This window comes from Chroicocephalus ridibundus, chromosome 13, assembly GCF_963924245.1.
Source record: "Chroicocephalus ridibundus chromosome 13, bChrRid1.1, whole genome shotgun sequence".
In the NCBI taxonomy this organism is placed as follows: domain Eukaryota; kingdom Metazoa; phylum Chordata; class Aves; order Charadriiformes; family Laridae; genus Chroicocephalus; species Chroicocephalus ridibundus.
In genome coordinates, this window is record NC_086296.1 from 1339610 (window position 1) to 1361072 (window position 21463).

A 21463-nucleotide genomic window follows, 5' to 3' on the forward strand; every position below is an offset into this window, starting at 1 on the left:
AACATACAGGAGTTTTCTCTCCCACTAATGTGAGCGTTTTCCATGTGGAATTATGGGAGCGAATGATGTTTTGGAATTTGGGCCTTAAAGGCCTATTGTCCACTCTGACGGGAAAGTTGCCCAGTGCCTTCACAACAGTCACGAAGATTTTCCTTCAGTCACAGCCAGCGGCACAAAACCTGCTGTTCCCACGGCAGCGTCCCACGGGAGCACAGGCCGTCTACCAAGACAGCAGGAGACACATTGGCAGTGGCAGGAGCAAAGAAAGGCCAGTGACATTACTGAGGAACTTGGCACGTGGCGAAGGCAGAGAACTAGAAAGCGACAAAAAGGCGCCTTTCTTTAGTGACAGGAAAAAAAAACAAAAAGGAATCGAGATGTGGGAGTTGTGGGTCAACGTTTATTGTGTAACCAAGATCATCTTGCCGGGCAAAGCAACTCGCGTCCAGCCAGCAGCTTTCCTGCAGATGGGCAGGGCTGCCTAATTCCTGGGAACCTCAGGGGACACCCGTAAATAGTCAAGGATATGCTTTTCCTTAAGTCTCAGGCTAATCCTTATAATGAGCAAAGAGGGGAAAAAAAAAATGTTTGGAAGCAGGAACATACTCTTCAAATTCATTCCCATGGCCTAACAGCAGAAATCTTTCACATTGCAGCTGACAACCCATCACTCACAATATTAATTTTCTGTCTGGTTATTTGACAGGTTATTTTTTAATCAAACAGTGGTGTTTGATTACATTTCATTAAAGATACACTGAATAATACAAACACCACTTTTTTTTCAAATGCATTTTCATTTGCCTGAAAGGACCCAGTTAGCAGTTAGCCTTGAAGAGGTTCCACAGCGATACAGATCATGCACGAGACAAGTTAATCACTAGCACCAATTACCATTAAAAGGACCTACCATGCATGCAAATTAGACCCAAGAGTCAACAGGCTGGGGTTTAATGTCACGGGCATCCACCAGATTCACCGAAGCCCTGTTACTCCTGTTAATGTTTTTCCTATTTGTGTCATTCTGCAGCACAGGGTGAGGAGTTAAAGGCAAAACAGAGCGGATTAATCAAACAAAACCACCAAACAAGTCAGCTTAAAGGAGCACAAGGGAAAATTAGTGGTAGAGAAAGAAACAAGATCAGCAAAGGCACAATACTGACAAGAGCACCTGCAGCACCCAAATCCGCAACACTTCCCTGCCACCATTATTCACTGCTCTGCCCTCCGGAGCCCCAGAGCCCCGGCCGTCGCGCCCTTCACGAGGCAGAGGCCCCCACAGACGTGGTTCTGTTCCGCAGCACGGGCAGAGGAGCTCTGCCCAAGGCAGGGCACGGCAGCGCAGGCTCCGAGGGCGACGACGGGCTGAGCTCAGGTCACCCCGTCCGTAAGGCCGAGAGGCAGCACAGACCACGGGACAGGCACTGGCGAGGTGAAACGCTGCTTCTCTTTTTCTCATGAGAGCAGAGCAGCTACTCACTGAACTCTGGGTTGTGTTTCACTTCAGACATACAGACACTGCTTGATGTGATTTTGAGGGATGTGCAGACCACTTTAATGAATTTTGAGTGGCAAAAATAACAAGTACTTGTTAATTTTCCTGCCTTAGCCTATTTCCCTTAGAAAGACATTTTCTGTCAAGCTCCTATTGATCAACATTCTCATGTCACTTAGTGCATCCATTCCCACTGAAAAACACATTAGAACCGAGATGAGGGAACTGGGAGGTTTATTTCGTTGACCCTGGTTCAAGCAGAGCCATCTCTTGCCGCACCGGAGCAGCGGCGCACACTGTCCAACTTGAGTCATCGGCTCAGTTTCATCAGTTCCAAAAACAAATGAAGGAGCACAACAACATCTCCCAAAAAGTCCAACCGGGCAGTCTCCAGCAGGGTGCAGCCAGACCCAGAACCGGCACACTGAGGAGTGATCCGTGCTTAAAAACTGTCCAGCTGGACCGAGGCCATTCTCCGGGCTACGACCTCGCGGACAGGCAGGACGCAGCAGGGAACGCGCGACCAGTGAGTTAACACAGGCAGATGGTGCAGCAGGACACCTTCCTAGTTCATCATCTATGGAAATGTTTTTCTCCAAATCACATTATTCTTTCCCTTGTTCAATAATCGTGGGTTTCCCTTTCAGTTGACCGAAGTTTAATTGTTTCCACTAGACATGAATTACCTGGATTTTCTGATATTATCAACAGTGTGCTGCAGGTCATTAAGGACAGCTTTCTGCAGACTAACAATAGTGTTTCCTACCACTGACTTGTTTCATTCAACCCTCCTCTTCCTCCTCGAAATTACTTCCCCCAGGGAAAACACAAGCTTGTTTTGAGGCCAGAGAGAACTGACGGCCACAGCATTACGCAACTTCTAAAAAGGTCTGCTGAAAAGGCGTAGCGATGCAACAGAAATTGCACACAGCCTACAAAGCCACATATGCACACAACTCACGATACAGAAAGCTTTGTGAAGTTGCATTTTTGGTTTTTTTTTTTTTTTTTTTTTTTTTTTTTTTTTTTAATTCTAAAGTTGTCTAAATTTGTTTTCAGAAGGCACGCACATAACTACGTGCGGGTCTCTCTCCATCTCCGTGGCCCACGCCCACCGCCAGGCCCGTGGATGAGCGCTGGGGAGTGAGCGCTGGGGAGTGAGCGCTGGGGAGCGAATGCTGCTCCCGCTGCGGCACAGACACAGGAGCTCCCACCGGCTTCCCCTGCGGAAGGCAACAGAGCAGCGTGGGTCTGGGTGACTGCCCTCGGAACAAAGCCCGAGCACACACACACCAGGGCCAGGGAACGCTGCCTGGACGAGGGCGACAGAACAAACGCTTTCTATTTTTACAACCTCATCTATTTACAAGAATACAGTGATCGCCTGCATTTGCTCCTGCACCGGAAAGCAGCGCTTTGTTTTTATTTCTAGTTAGCCAAGCGCTAAGTCTGGTGCCTTTATCTAAAATTAAAAAAACCAAACAAACCACACCAGCCCTTTACAGCCCTCTGGTGAGTAACTGCCCTCTATTTCTTGCTGAGGACACCAGGCTTCCTTTCTTTTAACGGCACTAACGAGCGTTCAGCAGTAAGGGGAAGCTCACTTTTAAAGGTTCTTTCTCCGAGGCATCCCCTGTGTTATCACTGGTCTTGTACTTGCGCTCCTTGTCCCGGTGATCGATGGTGGAGTACCCATCTGAGGAGAAATAACACCACAGTCAGAAGCACAAATAAGAGCAGACCCCGAGCTGCTGCTAGCAGAATTCTTCAGCAAAGAAACAGGAAAATAAAATAAACCATCACAACCCAAAGACGCTGGCAGCCTGCTCTTCACACGTGCCCCAGCTCTGAATTTTCATTTTTACCAGCTTAAAACAAAACAGAAAAGCCCTCTTTTTCTGTCCCTGCCTGCTGCTGGCACTCATTAGCGAGCGGCACTGTTTGCCTCCCAGCCTGCTGCAGTTTTCAGCGTGCCCAAGGAAAGCAGCAAGTTGTCATCTCGCGCCCTGTGGCTAATGAGCTCCAAACTCAGCCCAAAGCCCGTGCTCCTCACTTAGCAGCCGGATTAATTGGCCGTGTTCGTTCTCTGAATGCTCTGCAGCATGTTCCCACTCTTCCTCAGCCTGACGACTAGCGGGACATGGCTAATTTGGAAGAGTCCCTTTCAGAGCACTGAGAAAAAGGGCCTGGCGGGTTGACGAGATCTTGATGCAAACCCTGCTGTCTCGGGCTGCCTGCCGTCAGGAAGCAGCACCTCTCGGTGTTTTTTCTCCCGACAACTAAGAAACAATACGAGAGCGTAATGAACGCCAGGAAGAAAAGTGTGAGAGGGTTTTATAAAGAAATGGCTCTAATTATTTCAGAACCTTTGCTTTGAATCATTGTCAGCCAATGCAAATCTCAATTTATTTTCCTGATGCACCAAATTTCCCTCATCAGCAGTGACAAATAGATCCTCTCCTGCTCTGCTCTGACAGCACTGTGATCTGGAGGAAATGACACTCAAATTTATAGCTCCCCGTAGGCTTTTGTTTTCCCCTATGTAACTGAGGAATCATTAATGTTTTCATGTCCTGACAAACCGGGTTCTTAGAATACCACAAAAAGGTTTTAAATAAACTACCAAAATACTCTTCTCGGTTTATTACTCGCCTGCAACAGGTCATTAATATAAATAAGTCATGTTTTTTGTGGGGTTCCCTCCCATGGCAGGAAGGGGCACTGTCTGCCCACCCGACGCGGGTGGAGCGACTGGCACCCGGCGCAGCCGCGGAGCGGAGCCCTGAGCGACGCAGATGCTGCCCACAGCCAGGCTGCCCGGGGAAGGGCTGCCGTGGGCACCTCATGGCTCAAAGCGCACACAGACCGGCACCCAGCCGCTGGAGTGGCGTGTATTTATGACATCACGGGTAGTGGCAGATTATGTACCCACGCTGCCCAAAACTAACTGAAGAATTCTGGAGTTATACATGCGGTACACAGATCTCAAAGCATGAAAACAACTGCTACGCAGAGCTTTACTTACAATGACTTGTTGACAATGAAGATGCCTAACATTCTTGGCTATTCCTTTCAAACAAAGGGAAAAACCTAAAGCCTCCCAGCTGCACCCAGCTACGCAGCCAGCGCCTGGGCAGGAACGCGTGACCAATAATTCTCTTTCAAATGACAGGCATGAATACTGCTACTAAGTCATACCCTAATATAAAGATTCATCATTTATTTAGGAGTAAATAGTTCACGTAGATATGTCTTTAAATGATGGAAACACGCTGACTCTCCAAAAAAAAAAAATCACTCAAAACAACTGAGCAGTAGCTTTTTACAAACTAGTATTAATTGCACTCACAATGGTGTAACGGATCACTTTGCATTTTTGTAGGGCCATCATCCCGGGTGATCCACAAATATTTTTTAAATGAATTGCCAAGGTACAAGGGAAACCTTTAACCTACCCCCAGAAAGCAACAGCTAAGTGAAGTATGGCAGCTGTGAGACTTCCCAGGGAGCAAGGTCAGAAGTAAGGACTGTCATCACAAAAGATTAAAAGCACAACAGGTCTTTAATACTAGTGAAAAATAACAATAAAAAAGCATGCTTAGCCAGGACAGCAGCAACAGGAGGACCCAGCTTTTGCACAGTGGCAGTAATCTAACAACAAAGGACGGTCAAGAACTTCATTCTTCATATCTAGGTTCCAACGCATTTTGCAACTCACGCTGTCAGCCGCCGCGGCCTGGTCTGCACGCCAGCGGTGCCGCACACATCAGCACTAACGGAGCGTGTGTTCTAAAACCACACGCTGTGCTATGACTCTGGCAAGATAAGCAGCAGCAGAGAGAGAAGAGAAGTTCATGATTTGCCCTAACAAAATGAGAAATATCTTGAAAGAGGCTGCATCAGAGAAGTAACACCTCAGTGTCCCAAGGACCACGGCTCTTCAAAGACATTAGGAAGTACTGCTTCTCCCACGTTCCATTCTAAAAAGCCATCAGAATTAACTCTGTTTCTGTGGCACAACGGAGACCTACACAGACCTTACCGCTCCGAGACGCAAGTGCATTGTTCTGAGTCAATACAACCCAACGTGTAGACAAAAGTGATACGGTCAATAGAGGCACGTCCCATTCTTGGCTTGTTTATTCCCCTCTCAACTTTCTGCTTGTTGTCTTTGCTATTGTGTCACAGATTACAGGACCTGCGGAGTGTCAGTCCATCCCTGCCCTCACACAGCTCTCAACTTGTAAAGATCAACCCTCCAGACCCATCGAACGGAGGAGGAGGAGGAAGGAGAATTTATGCCTGAAGATGGGCACGTAGGACAGGGGCATCTGATCTATGTGTCTCCACGCTGAAGAATTCTCAGCTCCCAGATGCTCGTCTGACTGAGCGCAGGTTTAACTGAGGCACCGGCAGAGTTTTAGAGAAGTCCCCCATTTGGCACACAGCCCTGAGATCCCAGTTCCGCTGCTTCTGCAGGGCCACAGCCGCCCTCAGGCAGCACCGTGACAATAAGCATTGACGATCTTCAGATTACTCGGTGCAGGGCCACTCGTCTGGAGCTGATAAGGTCTGACAGAGCTGAGCTCTCTGCGCTGGGCTGTCTACTGCATCCCATAGTAACTCATAACACGTTTTCCTCCACCTCCCAGGACATGCACATTCTACCCAGGCCCCCCCATTGCTCCAGACAGGAATCTGGCTGGTCTAGTGCTGCCAGCTGATAGGGAATCTATCTTTCTACTCCCCAGCCACACTGATAGCAAATTAATTTCCTTTAATGAGAAGGATGGTCCCCCCAGCATTAGCAAACAAGCTGAGATACCAACAGCAATTTTCTTTTTGCAATCTTGGAAAAGAGTCAATACGGGTTAACAGTAAAAGGCCCACACACCGAGACAGCTGAGCCCTGATAAAGGGGAGCAGCTGAGCGGCAGAGGGGCGGCGATGCTCCGGAACAATCACTCTCGTGCGCTGCAGGGGAGCAGGACGAACGCTCCGGGCTGGAAGCGCCTGGCTGAAGGGACGGGGACCTCAGAGGTGTGTGTGGCACAAACTCACCGAGCTCCGCACTGGCACGCGCAAACGCGTTTCAGGCAATTGCAGTTCTGTACCACAGCAGTACAGCAGAAAGATAACTACGCAATCTGGAAGCATCTGAATTAAATGAAATGGATAACACAACGCTGGAGGCAGATGGAACAGTAAACATAAAGTAGAAAGATCTTAGGGCAAGCGAAGTCAGAAAGAGAGGAAAACAAGGGAAAAAAACCCACAACTGAAACCAGGGCACGGGACTTTCCACAATAAAAAGAAATAAAAAGATAAGCTGGGATGTTGAACAACTTTCTCTGGGACTCTGTCAGGCGTTTTCTTTGCAAACACAAGTGAGGTTGGTCTCTCCTGGAGGCTCAGCGTCGGCTGGTGTGGAGAATGTGGGGACACGACCAAATCGCTCACAGCAGGTACAAACCCAGAGGATTGCACGTTGGTTCTGCTCCTTCTATCTGCCAGTTTGCTCCAGAGCGCAAAAAGAACAAAACCTCCAGAATACAACAGTCCACAATGAAATTAAAATCAGAAAATACAGTCTAGAGCAGGTCCTCATGTAAGTATGCCCATACGACAAAAAACATATGGCATTTGGCAGAGCCTGAAGGAAACAGTTGAATACCGAGTTGTTATTCCAGTTCCTTGGAATTAAGAACAGTAAACTGGATAAACTGATTTAGTCTCTTCCCTGTTGACCTCTGAAACAGCACAAAGGTACAGTGATATTGGAGTTAAAAAGCACTCAAGAGCTGGGGTCAGGAAAACTTGACAGATTTCATCTAATGGCGATAAAAAGACTGGAGAACAGAACGGCCCAGAGAATCTGCCTGATGTTGTACATATGCTGGTAATTTGCATTTCCTTTTGTACTCAGAGCTGTACCAGTAACTCCTGAAAGCGTAAGGCAACAATTAATACCGAGACCATAACCACTCGGCACTGCCCACGCTGCAGCACCTGCTGGCACGGGGCTCTCCCGCCAGGCAATCTCCTCTGGAGTTATTTTCTTCCATTGCGAGAACAAATGTTTCGGTGCTCCCTTCGGCAAAATACAGATGGACAGTTGATTCCTGGCAGGTGGCATCTCATTTTTCTAAGAATACGAAGGGTAATATATACCTGTTATTTTAACTTCTGAACACGCTTGGCTTTCAGCTTGGTTCTAACTTGCTATTTTTTTCCAGCTACAATCACAAATAGCAGAATATTAACTGTTTGATTTGGAAGCATTAATATAGGTATTTAAACAAAAATAACGTCCACCGGAAGAAGTAAAGCCAATTCTCAAGAGACTGCACAGCGCCTTTATCCACCTCAGTAAAGTAAAAAATGCTTTACAAGTCTTAAAGTACGGAGTTTATCAATCTCAGAGCACTGCATTGACAGCAGGTGGCCATTCTCCATCTATAGCAAAAGCCAGGCTCAGGTAGATACCGGTAGATGAAAAGCCGCGCCAGGAATATCCTACGCTAACTTATTTTTGGTGTTACCTACAGAAAACAAAGGCAGCACGGATTTAAACACAAGCATTACACTGAAGTAAATCTTCAGCTCTTTGGTTTTTTCCTTCTGAAGCCCCAGACTTCCAGATCTGCACTAGGAAACGCAGCTGCCTCGAGGGGCAGAGACCAGAACGGCAGCTGTGTCAGTATCTCCAATATACGCTTAAAGTAGTGGAGAAATTGCTGTGTACGCCCTACATGTACTTAAAAAAAAGGCAAGGGAAAAAAAAAGATGACGACCAATCTTTTGTAAGGTAATGTTCTGTTTTTAAATGTCAGCTTTATCCATCTAAAATAATATCTCCTAGAGACATAGTTGAACTTTCCCGTGAGTGACAGCGTGCTCCATTGAAAGAGACAGAGAGTTTGATCTATGACTGAATTTACCTGGGCCAAGTTCATCCATCGGTATCATATCACGACTCCCAGACTTCTCGTTATCTATAAAACAGAAACATTGAAACCACTTGACTTACATTTGCTTTTCTCAAAACCCGGTAGTTTTAAATTAGTCACAGGACCAGAGAGGTCCATGAAGTACTCCATGCAGAGGCTATTGTAAAAAACCCCAACTATTCAACTGTTATCCATTCAGAAAGGGAAGTTTGATTTAAGCTCTCCAGAGAGCACATGTAATCCTTGTATTTTCTGCTTTGGCACTGTAATATACAACTCCCTCTCTCTAAGTGATAACAGAAGCCACAATTCTGCTTCGGACTGCCCACCGCTACTGACAGGCTTCTCTTTGGTCTCTCCGGTACAGAAGAGAAAGAGAATAGGAAAGGGTGCAGCTCCACATGGCACACAGTCCAAGCTAGCAGCCTGCTGAGCCCACAGAAGGCGAACCCACGAAGAAAACGAGAAGTTTATTGTCAGATCAGCAAACTGCCCCAAAGCACCCCCCGTCTGCACGATCTGCCAGATTTCACCCAGCCAGGGAAGGTGGCAACAGGCCGGGCAGCGTGGGGCTGTCGTTTTTGCAGTGATCTGCAGTTAAACCAGGTAAAGTGCAACACGGCGCACTCCGCCGTAGGAGAGTAAAGATTTCTGAAAAGAAATTTTGACATCTGAGTGTCAGAAGCTAGAACGAGGTTCAGAGGCAAAGCGATCACAGCGGATTAAAGCTGGGGCTAGGCCAGCGTCAGCGGGGCTGTGCCGGGCCTCAGGAAAAGCCCAGGCAGGTTTAGCTAGAGCTGGGATAAAGCCAGCCCCGATGGAGACACCTGCGCCGCAGAGGGGGCAGCGCTGCCCCAACACGCACTTTTCTTTAGAAAGGAAAAGACTCCGGAACCGAGCAGAGGTAAGGCCGAGCCCGCTGCCTGGCTGAAGGCGAGATTTATAAATATATAACATTGTTAAACAACAAGTGAGTTCCAACTCGCTTCTATCCCAAATTCTCCCAGGTAGATCGAACTGATTACGCTGCATACAGGTTGAGAAAACATCATCAGTAACGTACACTTCACACGGGGAGGAATACTATCCATACCCAGCTAACAGGGCTGATCATTTTGTGACTGCGCGGTAAAAACCACCACACAAATAATACATTTTGACCCCCTCACACCATGACGCAGATGTGGCAAATCCAGAAACCAAGCGAGCAAAGCACAACAGCGAAAGTGATAAAGAGCAGAACCGACCTTGACTTTTATCCACCAGAGGCAAAGTGCTGTCGTCGTAGCCAGCCCTGCCCGCCGTACCTTTGGAACCCTTCGGAGCCGCAGAAACAGACTACGAGACAAAAACCACATCAATACAAAACTGCCACTCAGGGAAACCGGACAAGAAAAAAACCCAAACCAACCGTACGGAGTGAGTTATGGAATGCTGCTGAGCCCCCGCTTCCGCTGATAATATGGCATGGGAGTAGTTTTTATTTTCATACACATTTGCTAGTGGATTTTTTTTCCTGTTACCTAAAATGGCAGCATTGCTGGTCTGTAAGAGAAGCACAACCTTTTCACAAGGGAAGATGAGGAGGCTGCAGGCCAAGAAGAGGTGGCTGCCCCGCGCCGCTAGATGGGATGTTTCAAATGAGACAACTGAGACGAGCCATGCCAATTCTTCCCCCAGTAACGCACAGTGATTTGGCCTACACGAGGTGGCATACTTCCAAAACCTAAAAAGCCACATTTCACAGACCACCGAAAAGCGCACCCAGCAAGTACTTGCACGATGCTGTGACTGAACAGAACACAAATACACCCTTTTGTCACCTAGAACAGAACCAAAGCCCACAGTCTACCAGACTACGTCAGGACACCTTCCACTCAGGCATTTCCTAACGAAGTCTAAGACCCGGCATCTTTACCTGGAAGTGCGATTTGTTCCACCCATCCTTCTGCAGGGCATTTCGTAGTTCTTTATAGCTCCAGATCATCTGAAGAACGTGAGATGCTGCTTTTGTTTCTCTGGGAGACTGGCTGATTTGCAAGATAAAAGGAGAGCTTAAGTATCAAGCAAGGTAAGACTATTCCTGTGTTGACTTCTTTGCACCAAAACCATACCCAGTACTCGGTACAGCCATTCTTGGAACGTATCAGCTACAGGAGATATGTGAAATCATCCAGTGACAACTTCATATCTATAGGTATTTGCTGGCCGAAAAAATCCAAAAGTTGTAAATTGTGCAGATTTCTGGGCAAGCACTGACACCAGGTGACCCTTTTGCCTTGTAGCTGTTGTAACAAAAAACAGAACCCATCCTGCCTGGATTTATTTAGAAAAAACAACAAAAAACTAAGTTTAAGCCACTTTTCAAGCCTTCACCCCAACTGAGATATATTCCTCACAATTCAATGAAGCTGCTTCATGGTTTGGAATACCTTACAAAGCAGTTTGGGTCAGCAAAAAATAAGCTATTTTTAAACAGAAAATGAAATTTTATTCATTCCTTAATAAGTCAGTACACTAAAACACTCTATAGAATAATACAGGGCTAGATTCTTGGTTGTCTCTCGTATTTCATAACGATGAAGTACGAGAGCCAACCAAGTCTCCAGCTACTCTCCCAACGCTTTGCTGAGAGCACACCCACCACATCTCACCGCCTGCACCGAACAAACGTTTCTCTACAGCACTCAGAACACCGTTTTCAACAGAACTGCAGAGTGAACATTTGTCACTTCAAATTACCACCACCAGCCCTTCGGCCAGAACGATTACTGCACATCATTAACCACTTTACTTAAACAAAACAGATTTCATCACTGGCATTCCAGGAAGGGAATGCTACCACAGGAAAAAGGCCTCCCACACTAAAAATAAAGATCCCGGTTTCACTGCAAATGATGTCTGCTAAAGGCGTACGTGGTGCCAAGATGTACCTGACACGGAGAGAGCGTGTCTTAACATGACTGAAGTGACTCCTCAATTAACATGCTGGGTTTTTTAAATCAAGTAAACCTATTAAAGGTGCTGACTGTTTTTACTGCGTATGTATTAATTGCCCTGAAATTAAAGGCTCTGAAAGGTCAGGATGCTCGAATACTTTCACAAAGCAAAAGCTGCCGTTCACGGTGACATTTCCACGTTTGCAGTGAGCTCTTACGCCTTTTGCTTTCAACTGTCACTTACCTTGACTTGCTGATAGCTACCAGCTTCTGAATGCCCTGTGTCTGGATCAGAGACCTTGCATTTTCCGAGCTGTCAGTAATGATTTCATGGATGGTATTCAGCACCGCAACCACTGTATCCTCTTCCAGGTTCTTCGCAGATCTCTGCTGCCTGCTGGGCAAATTTCTTACCAGCTCACCCATGGCATAACTGCCTGGATAAGGGAAAGAGATACCATTAGTCCTAATAATCATTTCAGCTTCCCATCCTGAATGATAAAACTCAAGGGTGTCTGCCAGGTCAAAAACCTTTATAATGCACATGTTTTGAACCTCAAGACTGGACCGTAACAGTTCACTTATCATTTATTATTTCAAGGTGATTGAGAGTTGATACCCAAGACAAACACCTTCATCATGAACGCTAAAAGGTACTGAGGAAAAAAAAAAAAGCCATTTTTATTGAGAATTTTACAGCCAGCATCTATCATACTTTGCAATGCCTGAGGCAAAAAGCATCCAGTAGCTGCTGCTAATGCCACATATTCATGCTAATACACGCACACGGCTTACTCAACTGAGCCTTGTAATAGGCCTTCTGGGGCAGGGTGTGCAGCCATGCATTTATTAACCTTCCCCCAGCAAAGGCAGGAGTATTTCCTCCTGGGCGCTGTTAGCCTTCTCGGTGCATAGGACTGGAGAAAAAACAAGGGGTCCAGAGTTTATCGCTCCCAGGTGTCCGTCTGTACCATTTGCCTAGCTACACCTCTGAACTATTAAAAAAAGAACCTGATGTATGCAGAATCCCACCTTGCCGTTTGCGAGGATCAACTTGGATGATGGCTCTAAACGTGTGACCAATATTTCCTGGCCTGACAAGGTTATAGTTTAAACGAATACATTGGTTAAATATGGAGGCATCTAGAGGGAAAACTCAACTCACAGCTGAATCTTTCAGGATTCCTGCTTACGGGCAGGTGAATGGTTATCCACCCCCTTGGGTAGGAGCTGGTGAGCACTGCTGAAAACTTGAAGAACAGCAAGTTGTTTAGTGTCCAGCTTCTACAAGTGACTACCACACAAAAGGAGGAGAAGGGAAGGAGGAAGTGACACAAAGGGGTATCTTTAGAGCCCACTGCGCTTCCCCAGGTTTGCTCAGCATGCCAAGGGCAAGACTCCTGCTCTGAACAGCAGGCCCAAGGAGCAATGTCTCTGTAACCACTGCGTGCGACGAGGAGCACAAGTGCCACATCAGCCAGAGCTAAGGAAGAGACGAGAAACCCACCCAGTCCTCTGCGCACCTACACACGCTCCCCCCTCCTGAAAAAATCTACGTCTGTTTTTAATCCTGAGTTGGAGATCTCTCTCAAACCATGGCTTGTTTGGATGGGCTGGAAACACCTTCTGAGGTGACAGCCCTCCACTTGGTGGCTACAGATAGCGCGGATGGCAACTGCATACAAAATGAATCCTCAGCACAAGTGACAGAAAATGTGAGGTCTCCCAAGGGCATCCAAGATCCCAGCCTGGTTAGAGAAGTTCAGAAGATACCTATAAGATCTTTATTGCGACGATCCATGGAAAGGTTTCTCAGGGCAATCGACACAGCCCTCACAACCTTGTCAGAGTCGGACTGGAGCAGCTCCACAAGCACCGGTAAGCCTCTCTCCTTCCGCACTGTTGCACGGATGTACGTGGACCACTGATCAGAACACGCAAGGGAAAAGAAACAACACAAAGTATTGTGAGTTCATATACCTGCCCTTTCCTTGCCCCTGGCATTTCTTTCAGTGCTGCAATTCTTTTTTTTTCCCCTGCAAAGACTAGTTCAGTTGTGTGTGCTAATGCATCTGGAACTTAACCCATCATTCAAGTTCAGCAAGCACCAAGGAAGACAGGATGTCGAAGTCCATCCTACAGCTTAGCAAGCTGCTGGGGAAAGAGGACGGAAATAGAAGGAAGGGGCATCATCCACCAGCATCTGTTCTGTACACACCTCAGCGTGAAAACACATCCCTCTGGATTAGGAAAAAAAGAGGTCATTTGGAAGGAACAGTAAAGCATCCGAAGCATCTCTTATCTTCCCCCACCTCCAGTTTCATGCTTTCATTCTGTTTTCATGATTGATTTTTAAAATAAACTGTGTTCAATACAGCTGTGGAACATCACCCTGCTGATCAGCCCCACTTTGCCATGTGGTTCTAGGAGTGAGCGGGCCTATCTTGGAGAGAACTGCCCGATTCGTGCTGGGGACACTTCAGAGAGGACAGCAGAGGACACTTTGGAGTGCAGTTTCTTAAGCAATCTGACAATCCAATGAATTAATTATTCAGGACCCTTAATCATCTAACAACAGGCTTTTCTGAATGGACGAAGCAATGGTTAAGTGGTTTAAGTAGTAAAACCTGCTGCTGGTTAAATTGTCATGATCTCAGTGACACTTCCACCGTGTAGACACTATCTGTCCAGAAGATGCAGAACATCTCAAGTGGGCAAATAAGAGGGAAAGAGTTTCTTTGGACTTCCCACCTCCTTCCTTTTTAAAGGAGATGTAAATGGACAAAGTAACAGCGCACTTGTAACGGGCCACAGCTTTGTTCTTTACTTACACAAAGGAAACAAGAGACCAAAAAGACGACGGCACTCACCGTCCAGTTGCCAGCACTGAGATTCTGCAAAGCCCCTGCTGCAGCTTCCAGAGTGTTGAAGTTCTGACTTTCGGTGAGGATGGAGAGGTACAGTCGGACCACATCTGGCTGGTACAGTAATTCAAAGCCTGCAGGGGGGGGAAGGGGAGAACAGAAGCAGAAGGTAATATATGAATAAACACACAACATACCTTTATTTAATCACATATGAGAACAGCCAAGAGAATGCTACGCCACAGAAAGAAGGGCTTCTGCCACATCCAGGACATTTTAACCATGTTGTTGGTTGTGGTTGAAAACGGTGCACATGGGAACTCAGGCATGGGACATTCACCTGAAGGCCTGAAGGTTCCTTCCCTTGTCTTCAGGCTGACAATTCTTTCTGAAATCTGTGCTATGCTCCATACTGCCTAGCAGGCCGAGTACGGTAACAAGGTGACAAGGGAATTTTTGTCTGCAACAATTCTTACATTGCATGGCTTTACTAGGTTGCAAATTCACCTTACACTCCAGTTTCCATTCAAATCTACCTCAGTACCTTCACAGACACGAACAGGGCCAAAGAGAGCAAGTGACACAACCGTATCAGCCACCCCCTTCTCACACCTCGGTGACAAAAGAGAGATGCGAGATGCCAAAGCGACCAGAATTCCCAGTTGGGAGGGGCAGGGAGAAATGCTGATTCCAGTTCAGACATTAAGTGAAGCAACACACCAGCCCCGTACCACACTGGGAGACTGCGACAGACACACGCGTTAACTAAATATCCCCAGAGCGCCCGGAGCAGCTCTGCGGTTTAAGCACGACAGGAATGAGAACTATTCCCAGCTCTGACACAGATTTCCTTTTGTGACACGGAGTAACTGACAGGACCATCCGTGCCTTGACTTCCTCATCCAAAGGATTAGAATTTATCCATCTACCCGTATTAAAAACGGAGACCTTAGGCGAGAACTTCATCATTCCACGTTGTTGCATACTTTGAAGCCATTTTCACCTATCTTTCTTCCGTAAGCGTGGCACGCCACACCGCACTGGTGAGGGAAGAGCACGCAAGCGTCCAGTTAAAGCACTTGCAAGATACGCACGATGTCAAAGATCACGGTGCTGTTAAACTGTGTGAACAAAAACCTAAATCTCCTGAAGTGCTTTGGTGAGTGCAGGAGGCACGAGCAGCCTATGGCGAACACAGGCTCCTCTGCAGGCCCTGCAGCTGGAAGACATTTCTGGATTGGTGGCTCCTGGGGTGTTTGCGATTAAAATAAAGTTCAGCAGACATTACTTACGAAAGGATTTTTAGAAAAACATTACATGAAAGAAAGCATAAAGGGGTGAATGAGCTTGGGCAAAGAGGAAATGTGAAGCTTGTTTTCAGCAGAAGAATTTATTGTTTTTTTATTTGTACACATGAAAAGAATGTTTTTCACATAACAAAATGCTGTCCTAAAAGTGTAGCATAATTCAAAGTAACTTTTCCACTAGCAAGACAGGAAACTTACAAACACAAATCACTCCCTCTCTTCAGTACTTTCTCTTCAAAATCGCCCCCTCACAGCCACATCTTGCAGCACACACCACAGAGTATCGTATTTCAGCCATCTCAGATCAAATCTAGAAGCAAGAAAACTGAACAACGCTACCCCGTCAAGCAGATATCCTATCAATTCTTTTCTTCTTCAAATTCTCTGTTGCTAAAGGCTTTCTGAAATTAAAGCCTTACATTTCAAATCTGTTTCTCCGTATTTTTCGTATTAGTTATTGCTGTGGGACTATGCGAGTCAAGATCTCAGAACTCAGCACTTTAAGCCTTGTATAACACTACCCCGTCAACACAGGCCACGTTAACCCCCTGGATATACAGGGATTATTTATCCCATTGAGAGCAAGAAAACACCCTTCAGCCGCCAAGGTTCCACTGCTGCATGCCAAAAGCGTGATCTATGTGTGAGGAGCCATGAGCTCCCGTGTGCGGGCTCACACCCTCCCTGCTCAGCTTCCCACAGCTTCCCAGCTTCCCACAGCTTCCCAGCTCGTCTGCGTTCTTCTCTGACCACTGGACAGTCACCCGCTCCGTGCCTGTCCCAGGTTTGAATGCCACCACTTGCTACATGACACCCTGCAGATACGTGTGAGCCGCGACAGATGGCAATCCCCGAGGGCATCCTGCCAATCCATACCGCTCGCTTTCCTCTTCTCCAGTGTCCTCTGCTCGCATTGGGATCGCTGCCCCCTATATTGAATGCTGAGAAAAACTGTCGTTACTTAATACGTGAAGCATGAACAGTTGTATAGCTCTTCTCCATTCCTCGAGTAAGTCCGCGATTATCCGACTCCAATACGACCTTGACATCGCCTTTTTCCTCTGCCACTTCACCAGGTGAACTGGCAATCTAAGACCTGCCCCGGAAAGCAGCACTGCTGCCTGATAAGCGTGCAGTATTCCTTTCCTGAACACTAATACTTAAAGAATCTCTTAGGACAGCTCACTGGAATTTTGACACCATTATCTTTTAAGGAAGCTTCGCTGAAATGTAAATCAGATCAGCAAGAGAGATGAAGGCAGGTTCATTAACAGATAACATTCATACAGAACATTTACCGCTTCTGTACAAGAGCTCAGCCTTGCCTGTGGGTGAACGGGATGCAACTGTTCAGCCAGTCTTCTCCCACGGCTTTGTTTCAAAGCAGCTCGTTGTAATTTTGGCATACTCGGGAAGAGCCCCACACGTTCACCCTCTCCTGTTACTTAAGCGCAGCCCGCAGCGTGCCCTTTCTGTCAGCCTGGACGTCCCTTTTCGGCTGGACACTCCTCCTGCTCTGTGTGCGACCATGAAGACGCAGCAACCCCTCGCCCGCCGCCTCCTGCGGACAGAGCTGCATTCCAGTCACGCGCCTCCCACCCGCTTTCTGTCATTACTTCTCTTCATGCACGAAAGCCTCTCCTTCTTCCTACTCACTAACGTAAGAGCATCTCAAAAATGTCTTCACCTTCTCTCTTCAATAATTCACAGCATTTCCTCTACCAGTTACCAGAACATTTCTGCTCTGGGGCATAACCCCTTCGCCAGTTTGGTGGACGATTCCCACCTCGTTCCACACATGCCCCCTTTCCATTAGCAGGTTTCAAACAGAGTTAGCGAGTGCCTCCTGTCTCCCCTGCCCCGCTGCCCGCTCCCAGCCCCACAGCCCTTCTCCTACGCCAGACACGGGCAGGAGCTGCCAGAGCACAGCGTCCGGACGCCCCTACGGATGGCTGCTCGTTAGCAGAGATGAGAACCTACAGCCAGAAAGTTCCTGCTGCACCGGAGGGTTTTTCCCTCATTGACAGCAAGCTGACACTTTTCATAAGCATTATAGTCCCTGAAAAAGAAACAAACAAGTTTTATATTTTCTCCATCTGCCTCCTGTCCTAATGAATCCAGCTCTGCTATTTATAGGATGCAATTTGTCTGAATTATTATAGATTTCCTTCCAGTGTTGTGTGGAGGCCTCGCACATTTTTCCATGAAGCACTTCAAGCGCGTTCCTGGGAAGCACAGCTGGCCTCACCTCCATTAGGCACCTGCTTCTCTTCAAAACTGATTTCCTTAATTTCAAGATCATCTTAATTATTTTTTCAGGTAATGCTACTTTTGCGCAATATACCGCTAATTGCTTATATCCATTTTTGTAAATGGAAATGAGAAAAGAGGGTCATTAGTGAAAGGTAATACATCAAAGGAGAAAAACATCCACTGTTTTTTCTTTTTCTTTAAAAAGCTGTTTTAATTATAGCCCAGATTCAGCACTGCCCTTGAAAAGATAATTTCTCCTGGAATAAACAAGACTTCTCCATCGGTTACAGATTTGCGCTGAGTTGCAAACTACACTGTTTGCTCCTGGAAAAGCATGAGGATAAGTCATTTACTGCTTTTTTTCATTGCAGAAAGCAAAGCAAACAAGTTCACTATATCAGCTTTTGCCTTTCCGAGAAACAAAACCGCCTCGGACGCCGATGTCGTTGCGAGCGTCAGACGTTGCACAGCATCTGAGCACTGCCCCAGCTGATGCCATGGGCGTACACAAAGGAAGACCTTCCACACCAGACTCGTCTTCACCATCCTGCTGCACTCTCATCTCTCTGGAAAAAGGAAGATCAGCTTCTTTGCAGCAGAGTTGCTCAAAATTGGCAAATGGATTCGGTCTGTGTGAAGTTCATGCCAAGCGGATTATCCTTCATTTGCCCACAGAACAGTAACAGCACAGACAGCAATTTCAATCCTGAACGGAAAACACCTGAGGAATTAACTGGGGGTGATTACCCACCTCGATCCATTCAGCCCTCAGCCCCTGCGCAGAGAACGACGCAGCAGTTCCTGGATTATCTCCCCCACAAACCCATTTGCTTTCCCCGTGGCAATGTGATCCTCTGCCTGTACTTAGCTACGTTCTGGCGAGAACATCAACTATCGCACCAGGTGCCTATCTCTGATACGCCAGCTTAATCCCAAATTCAGATGACTCTCTTTGGAGCAAGGTTGCCAAATCTATTCCCCTTCACCACCCATCCCATTTAGGATTTATTCTCCCCCTACAGGTATGGGAAATTAGACGCATGTGGATACTGGTCAGACGAGAGCTCTCCTGCTGCTGTAGCAGAAACGCGCTGCTTCACTTTCTATCCCTACAAAAACTCTGGGCTGCTGTTTAAAAAGAGAGGCAATTTCATACAAGGCTGGAAGGACGCTGGCAACACTGCAGGAAACATGAGAAAAACGCTAGCCCTAGGAAAAAAAAAATAAATCACTAAAGTGAACTCTGGTAGCTACTGATTCTTGCAGTGTTCCTAGGGATATTTACGTTAGAGTTTTGATTCGGACCAGTTTTGAAGTGAATTTCCCACTTACTGCACTTTGGTTCCAACACAGAGCAGTGGCAGCACCACCTGGGCTCCTTTTGGGATGAAACTAACCCAAAAAAGCAGCCCGGGGCCACACCGAGGGTGCTCAAGGCCAACTGCTGCCCGAGCCCCTGGGCTAGCAAGTGTGGCCAGTGCGAGCACAAGACGTGACGGCTACCGGCAGATGGGGCGAGAGGAGCCCGAACCGCAGCTTCTCCGCAAGGTCATCTACTCACAGACTTTGCAGAGTGAAAAAGCAGCTCCCTAAGCAACTAGGAAGCTATGAGCCAGAAGAAAGGGAGGGGGGGAAAAACATAACTAAAGAAAAAAAAAAAAGTAAAGAATCATGTCAGTAAAAGAAGCGAACAATTTGATTCTGCGGGAAAGAAAAGCTCCACAGATCTTGGACTCCTGCCCTCTGCCGACACCAGGCTGGGAACTTCATTACAGCTGCTGCAGTTCATTGTTCGGAAGTTAAACAGTTGTAAACCAGAGTTCAGAACTATTTGCCACAGAAATGTCTTCCGAAGGCGTAAGCAGCACCTCGGCGCAGCAGCTCTGCCCTGCCCTCGCAGGAACGCCTGCCCCGCAGCGCTAACAGACCACACGAAAAACCCCAGAGAAGGGGGGGGAGGCAGCTGGTTACTTTTATAAAACCAGTAATCAGATCCTTAAAAAAACCAACCCGTCGGCTCGATTCCATCTGTATGCTGTGCTTCAGCACCCGGTGCACAACGCAGCTTGAATGCCAACATAAACTCGCAAGATTCTTCTAATTGAAAGGCTTAACAGTAGCGAAAAGGCGGCCAGCTCCAGCAGCGCCAAATGCTTGGCATAATCGATGGAGAATGCAGCTCCACGCAGATACATGGGGAATACTGAGTGTCATACAACAGAGGCACAGCAAGCTTCTGCAAGGAATGAGGAAGAAATGATAGGTGGAAAGTTCTGAACAGTCCTCCCTAGAGCTTTCACTTCACGGTACAGTACAAGTCGGGACAGGTACTGCGCTTACTGCAGAGATTCCATCAACAATGCAGCATCCGCGGCTGAGCAGGAGCTCTGAAAACAGACGGAACAGCCTTTGAGCAGCATCGAAAAGAACAACCCGAATAGACACACGAGACTCAAATCAGGCTTGAGGGAATGTTAAGAGGAGTTTTTCTATTTAGAAAATGAACGCCATAGTGTGTGACCTTTCCAACTAAGACACACGCAAGTTCTAAAATTACGCAAACTCTTCCCAGCTTACCACGTACTCCCACAATGACAGAAGCAATGCCACGCTAGGTAAGGAGGGAAGCAAGCCACCCCCCAGCCCAGAACCCCTAACAGGAATGCTACCGGCACTACCAAACGCAGAGGTACGCTGAAAACCAACACGGGGGCTAGGCTGCCTGCAGGGAGGGCAGAAAGGCGGCAAGCAAAGGGAACGGGAGGGCAAGGCAGTGCAGGAGAAATAAGGATGCCTGGGAAAGCAAACTGTCTTGTGCCGCTTCTGTTCTTCCTTACATTTCCCAAGGTCCACAAGCTGTCATCAAAGTAACTCCTCTGACAGAGAGTGCTTTCTAAGAGGTTGGTTATATTCCACTTCATATCCAAAGAATATGCAATTCAACAAAGAGATGGCTCAATTAAACACAACCCATTTTGACCTTGCGTGAGTCCCAGCACTTCTGTTTTCTATGAGCAGACATGTTAAAGCTAATACAGTTTTCCCTTTCCAAAGGCCCTGCAAGCAGCGTTTCTCCCAACAGCGCTTGACACACTGCCCAATAACAAAGGCTTTTTTCAAGCATATGCAGCTAAGTCTCTTGGCAACCGGAGATGTTCTGTTAACAACCTTCTCTCCTCTGTTCACTAATCAGCAGCGAAGGCTCCGGAGGACCAATACTTAATCAGGACCCGACTGTTGCTGCGGATAACTAGAGCGCTACCCGAGCCGCCGGCGGAGCAGGGACGTGCTGCCCAGGCCCAGGGCAGGGGATACCTGGTGCCAGGCCGGGGCAGGGGAGGGAGCGATGCTGAAGGGCTCCACTGGAAGGGGGAGGAGGAATGGCCCTGAACTGTGGCACACATCTAAGGATCTGTAGGTCACCCTTGGCAGTGGTTTTTGTTTGAGAAACACCATTGTTACAAGCAACAGTGCTCAGGACCTGAAGTTAACATTCAGCCCTTTGTCTGAATGATTAAAATGGATGGTTCGTGGAAATAGCTTCCTTTGCCCCAGTCCCAGGAGACTTGCATCTGACCTTGGAGACTTTAAGTACAGTACATGAAATGTTAACACTTGCTCTCTTGCCAGTTTCTCTGATCCAAAGTTATTCTTT

General features: G+C 47.2%; 1 protein-coding gene across 10 annotated transcripts in view; it reads right to left on the reverse strand.

Moving 5' to 3' along the window:
* The window catches only part of ARVCF (ARVCF delta catenin family member), a 273582-nt gene that overhangs the window by 7177 nt on the left and 244942 nt on the right, over positions 1 to 21463 (reverse strand). For 9 of the 10 annotated variants that reach the window (XM_063350849.1, XM_063350852.1, XM_063350850.1 and 6 more), the window contains 8 exons: positions 14255 to 14382; positions 13158 to 13308; positions 11629 to 11821; positions 10364 to 10475; positions 9693 to 9783; positions 8437 to 8490; positions 3100 to 3191; positions 911 to 1024 (listed from right to left, as the gene is read on the reverse strand). In XM_063350849.1, the coding sequence (XP_063206919.1) occupies positions 923 to 1024; positions 3100 to 3191; positions 8437 to 8490; positions 9693 to 9783; positions 10364 to 10475; positions 11629 to 11821; positions 13158 to 13308; positions 14255 to 14382 (923 nt within the window). In that variant the 3' untranslated portion in view covers positions 911 to 922. The remainder of the gene's footprint in view (positions 1 to 910; positions 1025 to 3099; positions 3192 to 8436; positions 8491 to 9692; positions 9784 to 10363; positions 10476 to 11628; positions 11822 to 13157; positions 13309 to 14254; positions 14383 to 21463) is intronic. The other variant, XM_063350847.1, reaches the window with a different exon arrangement.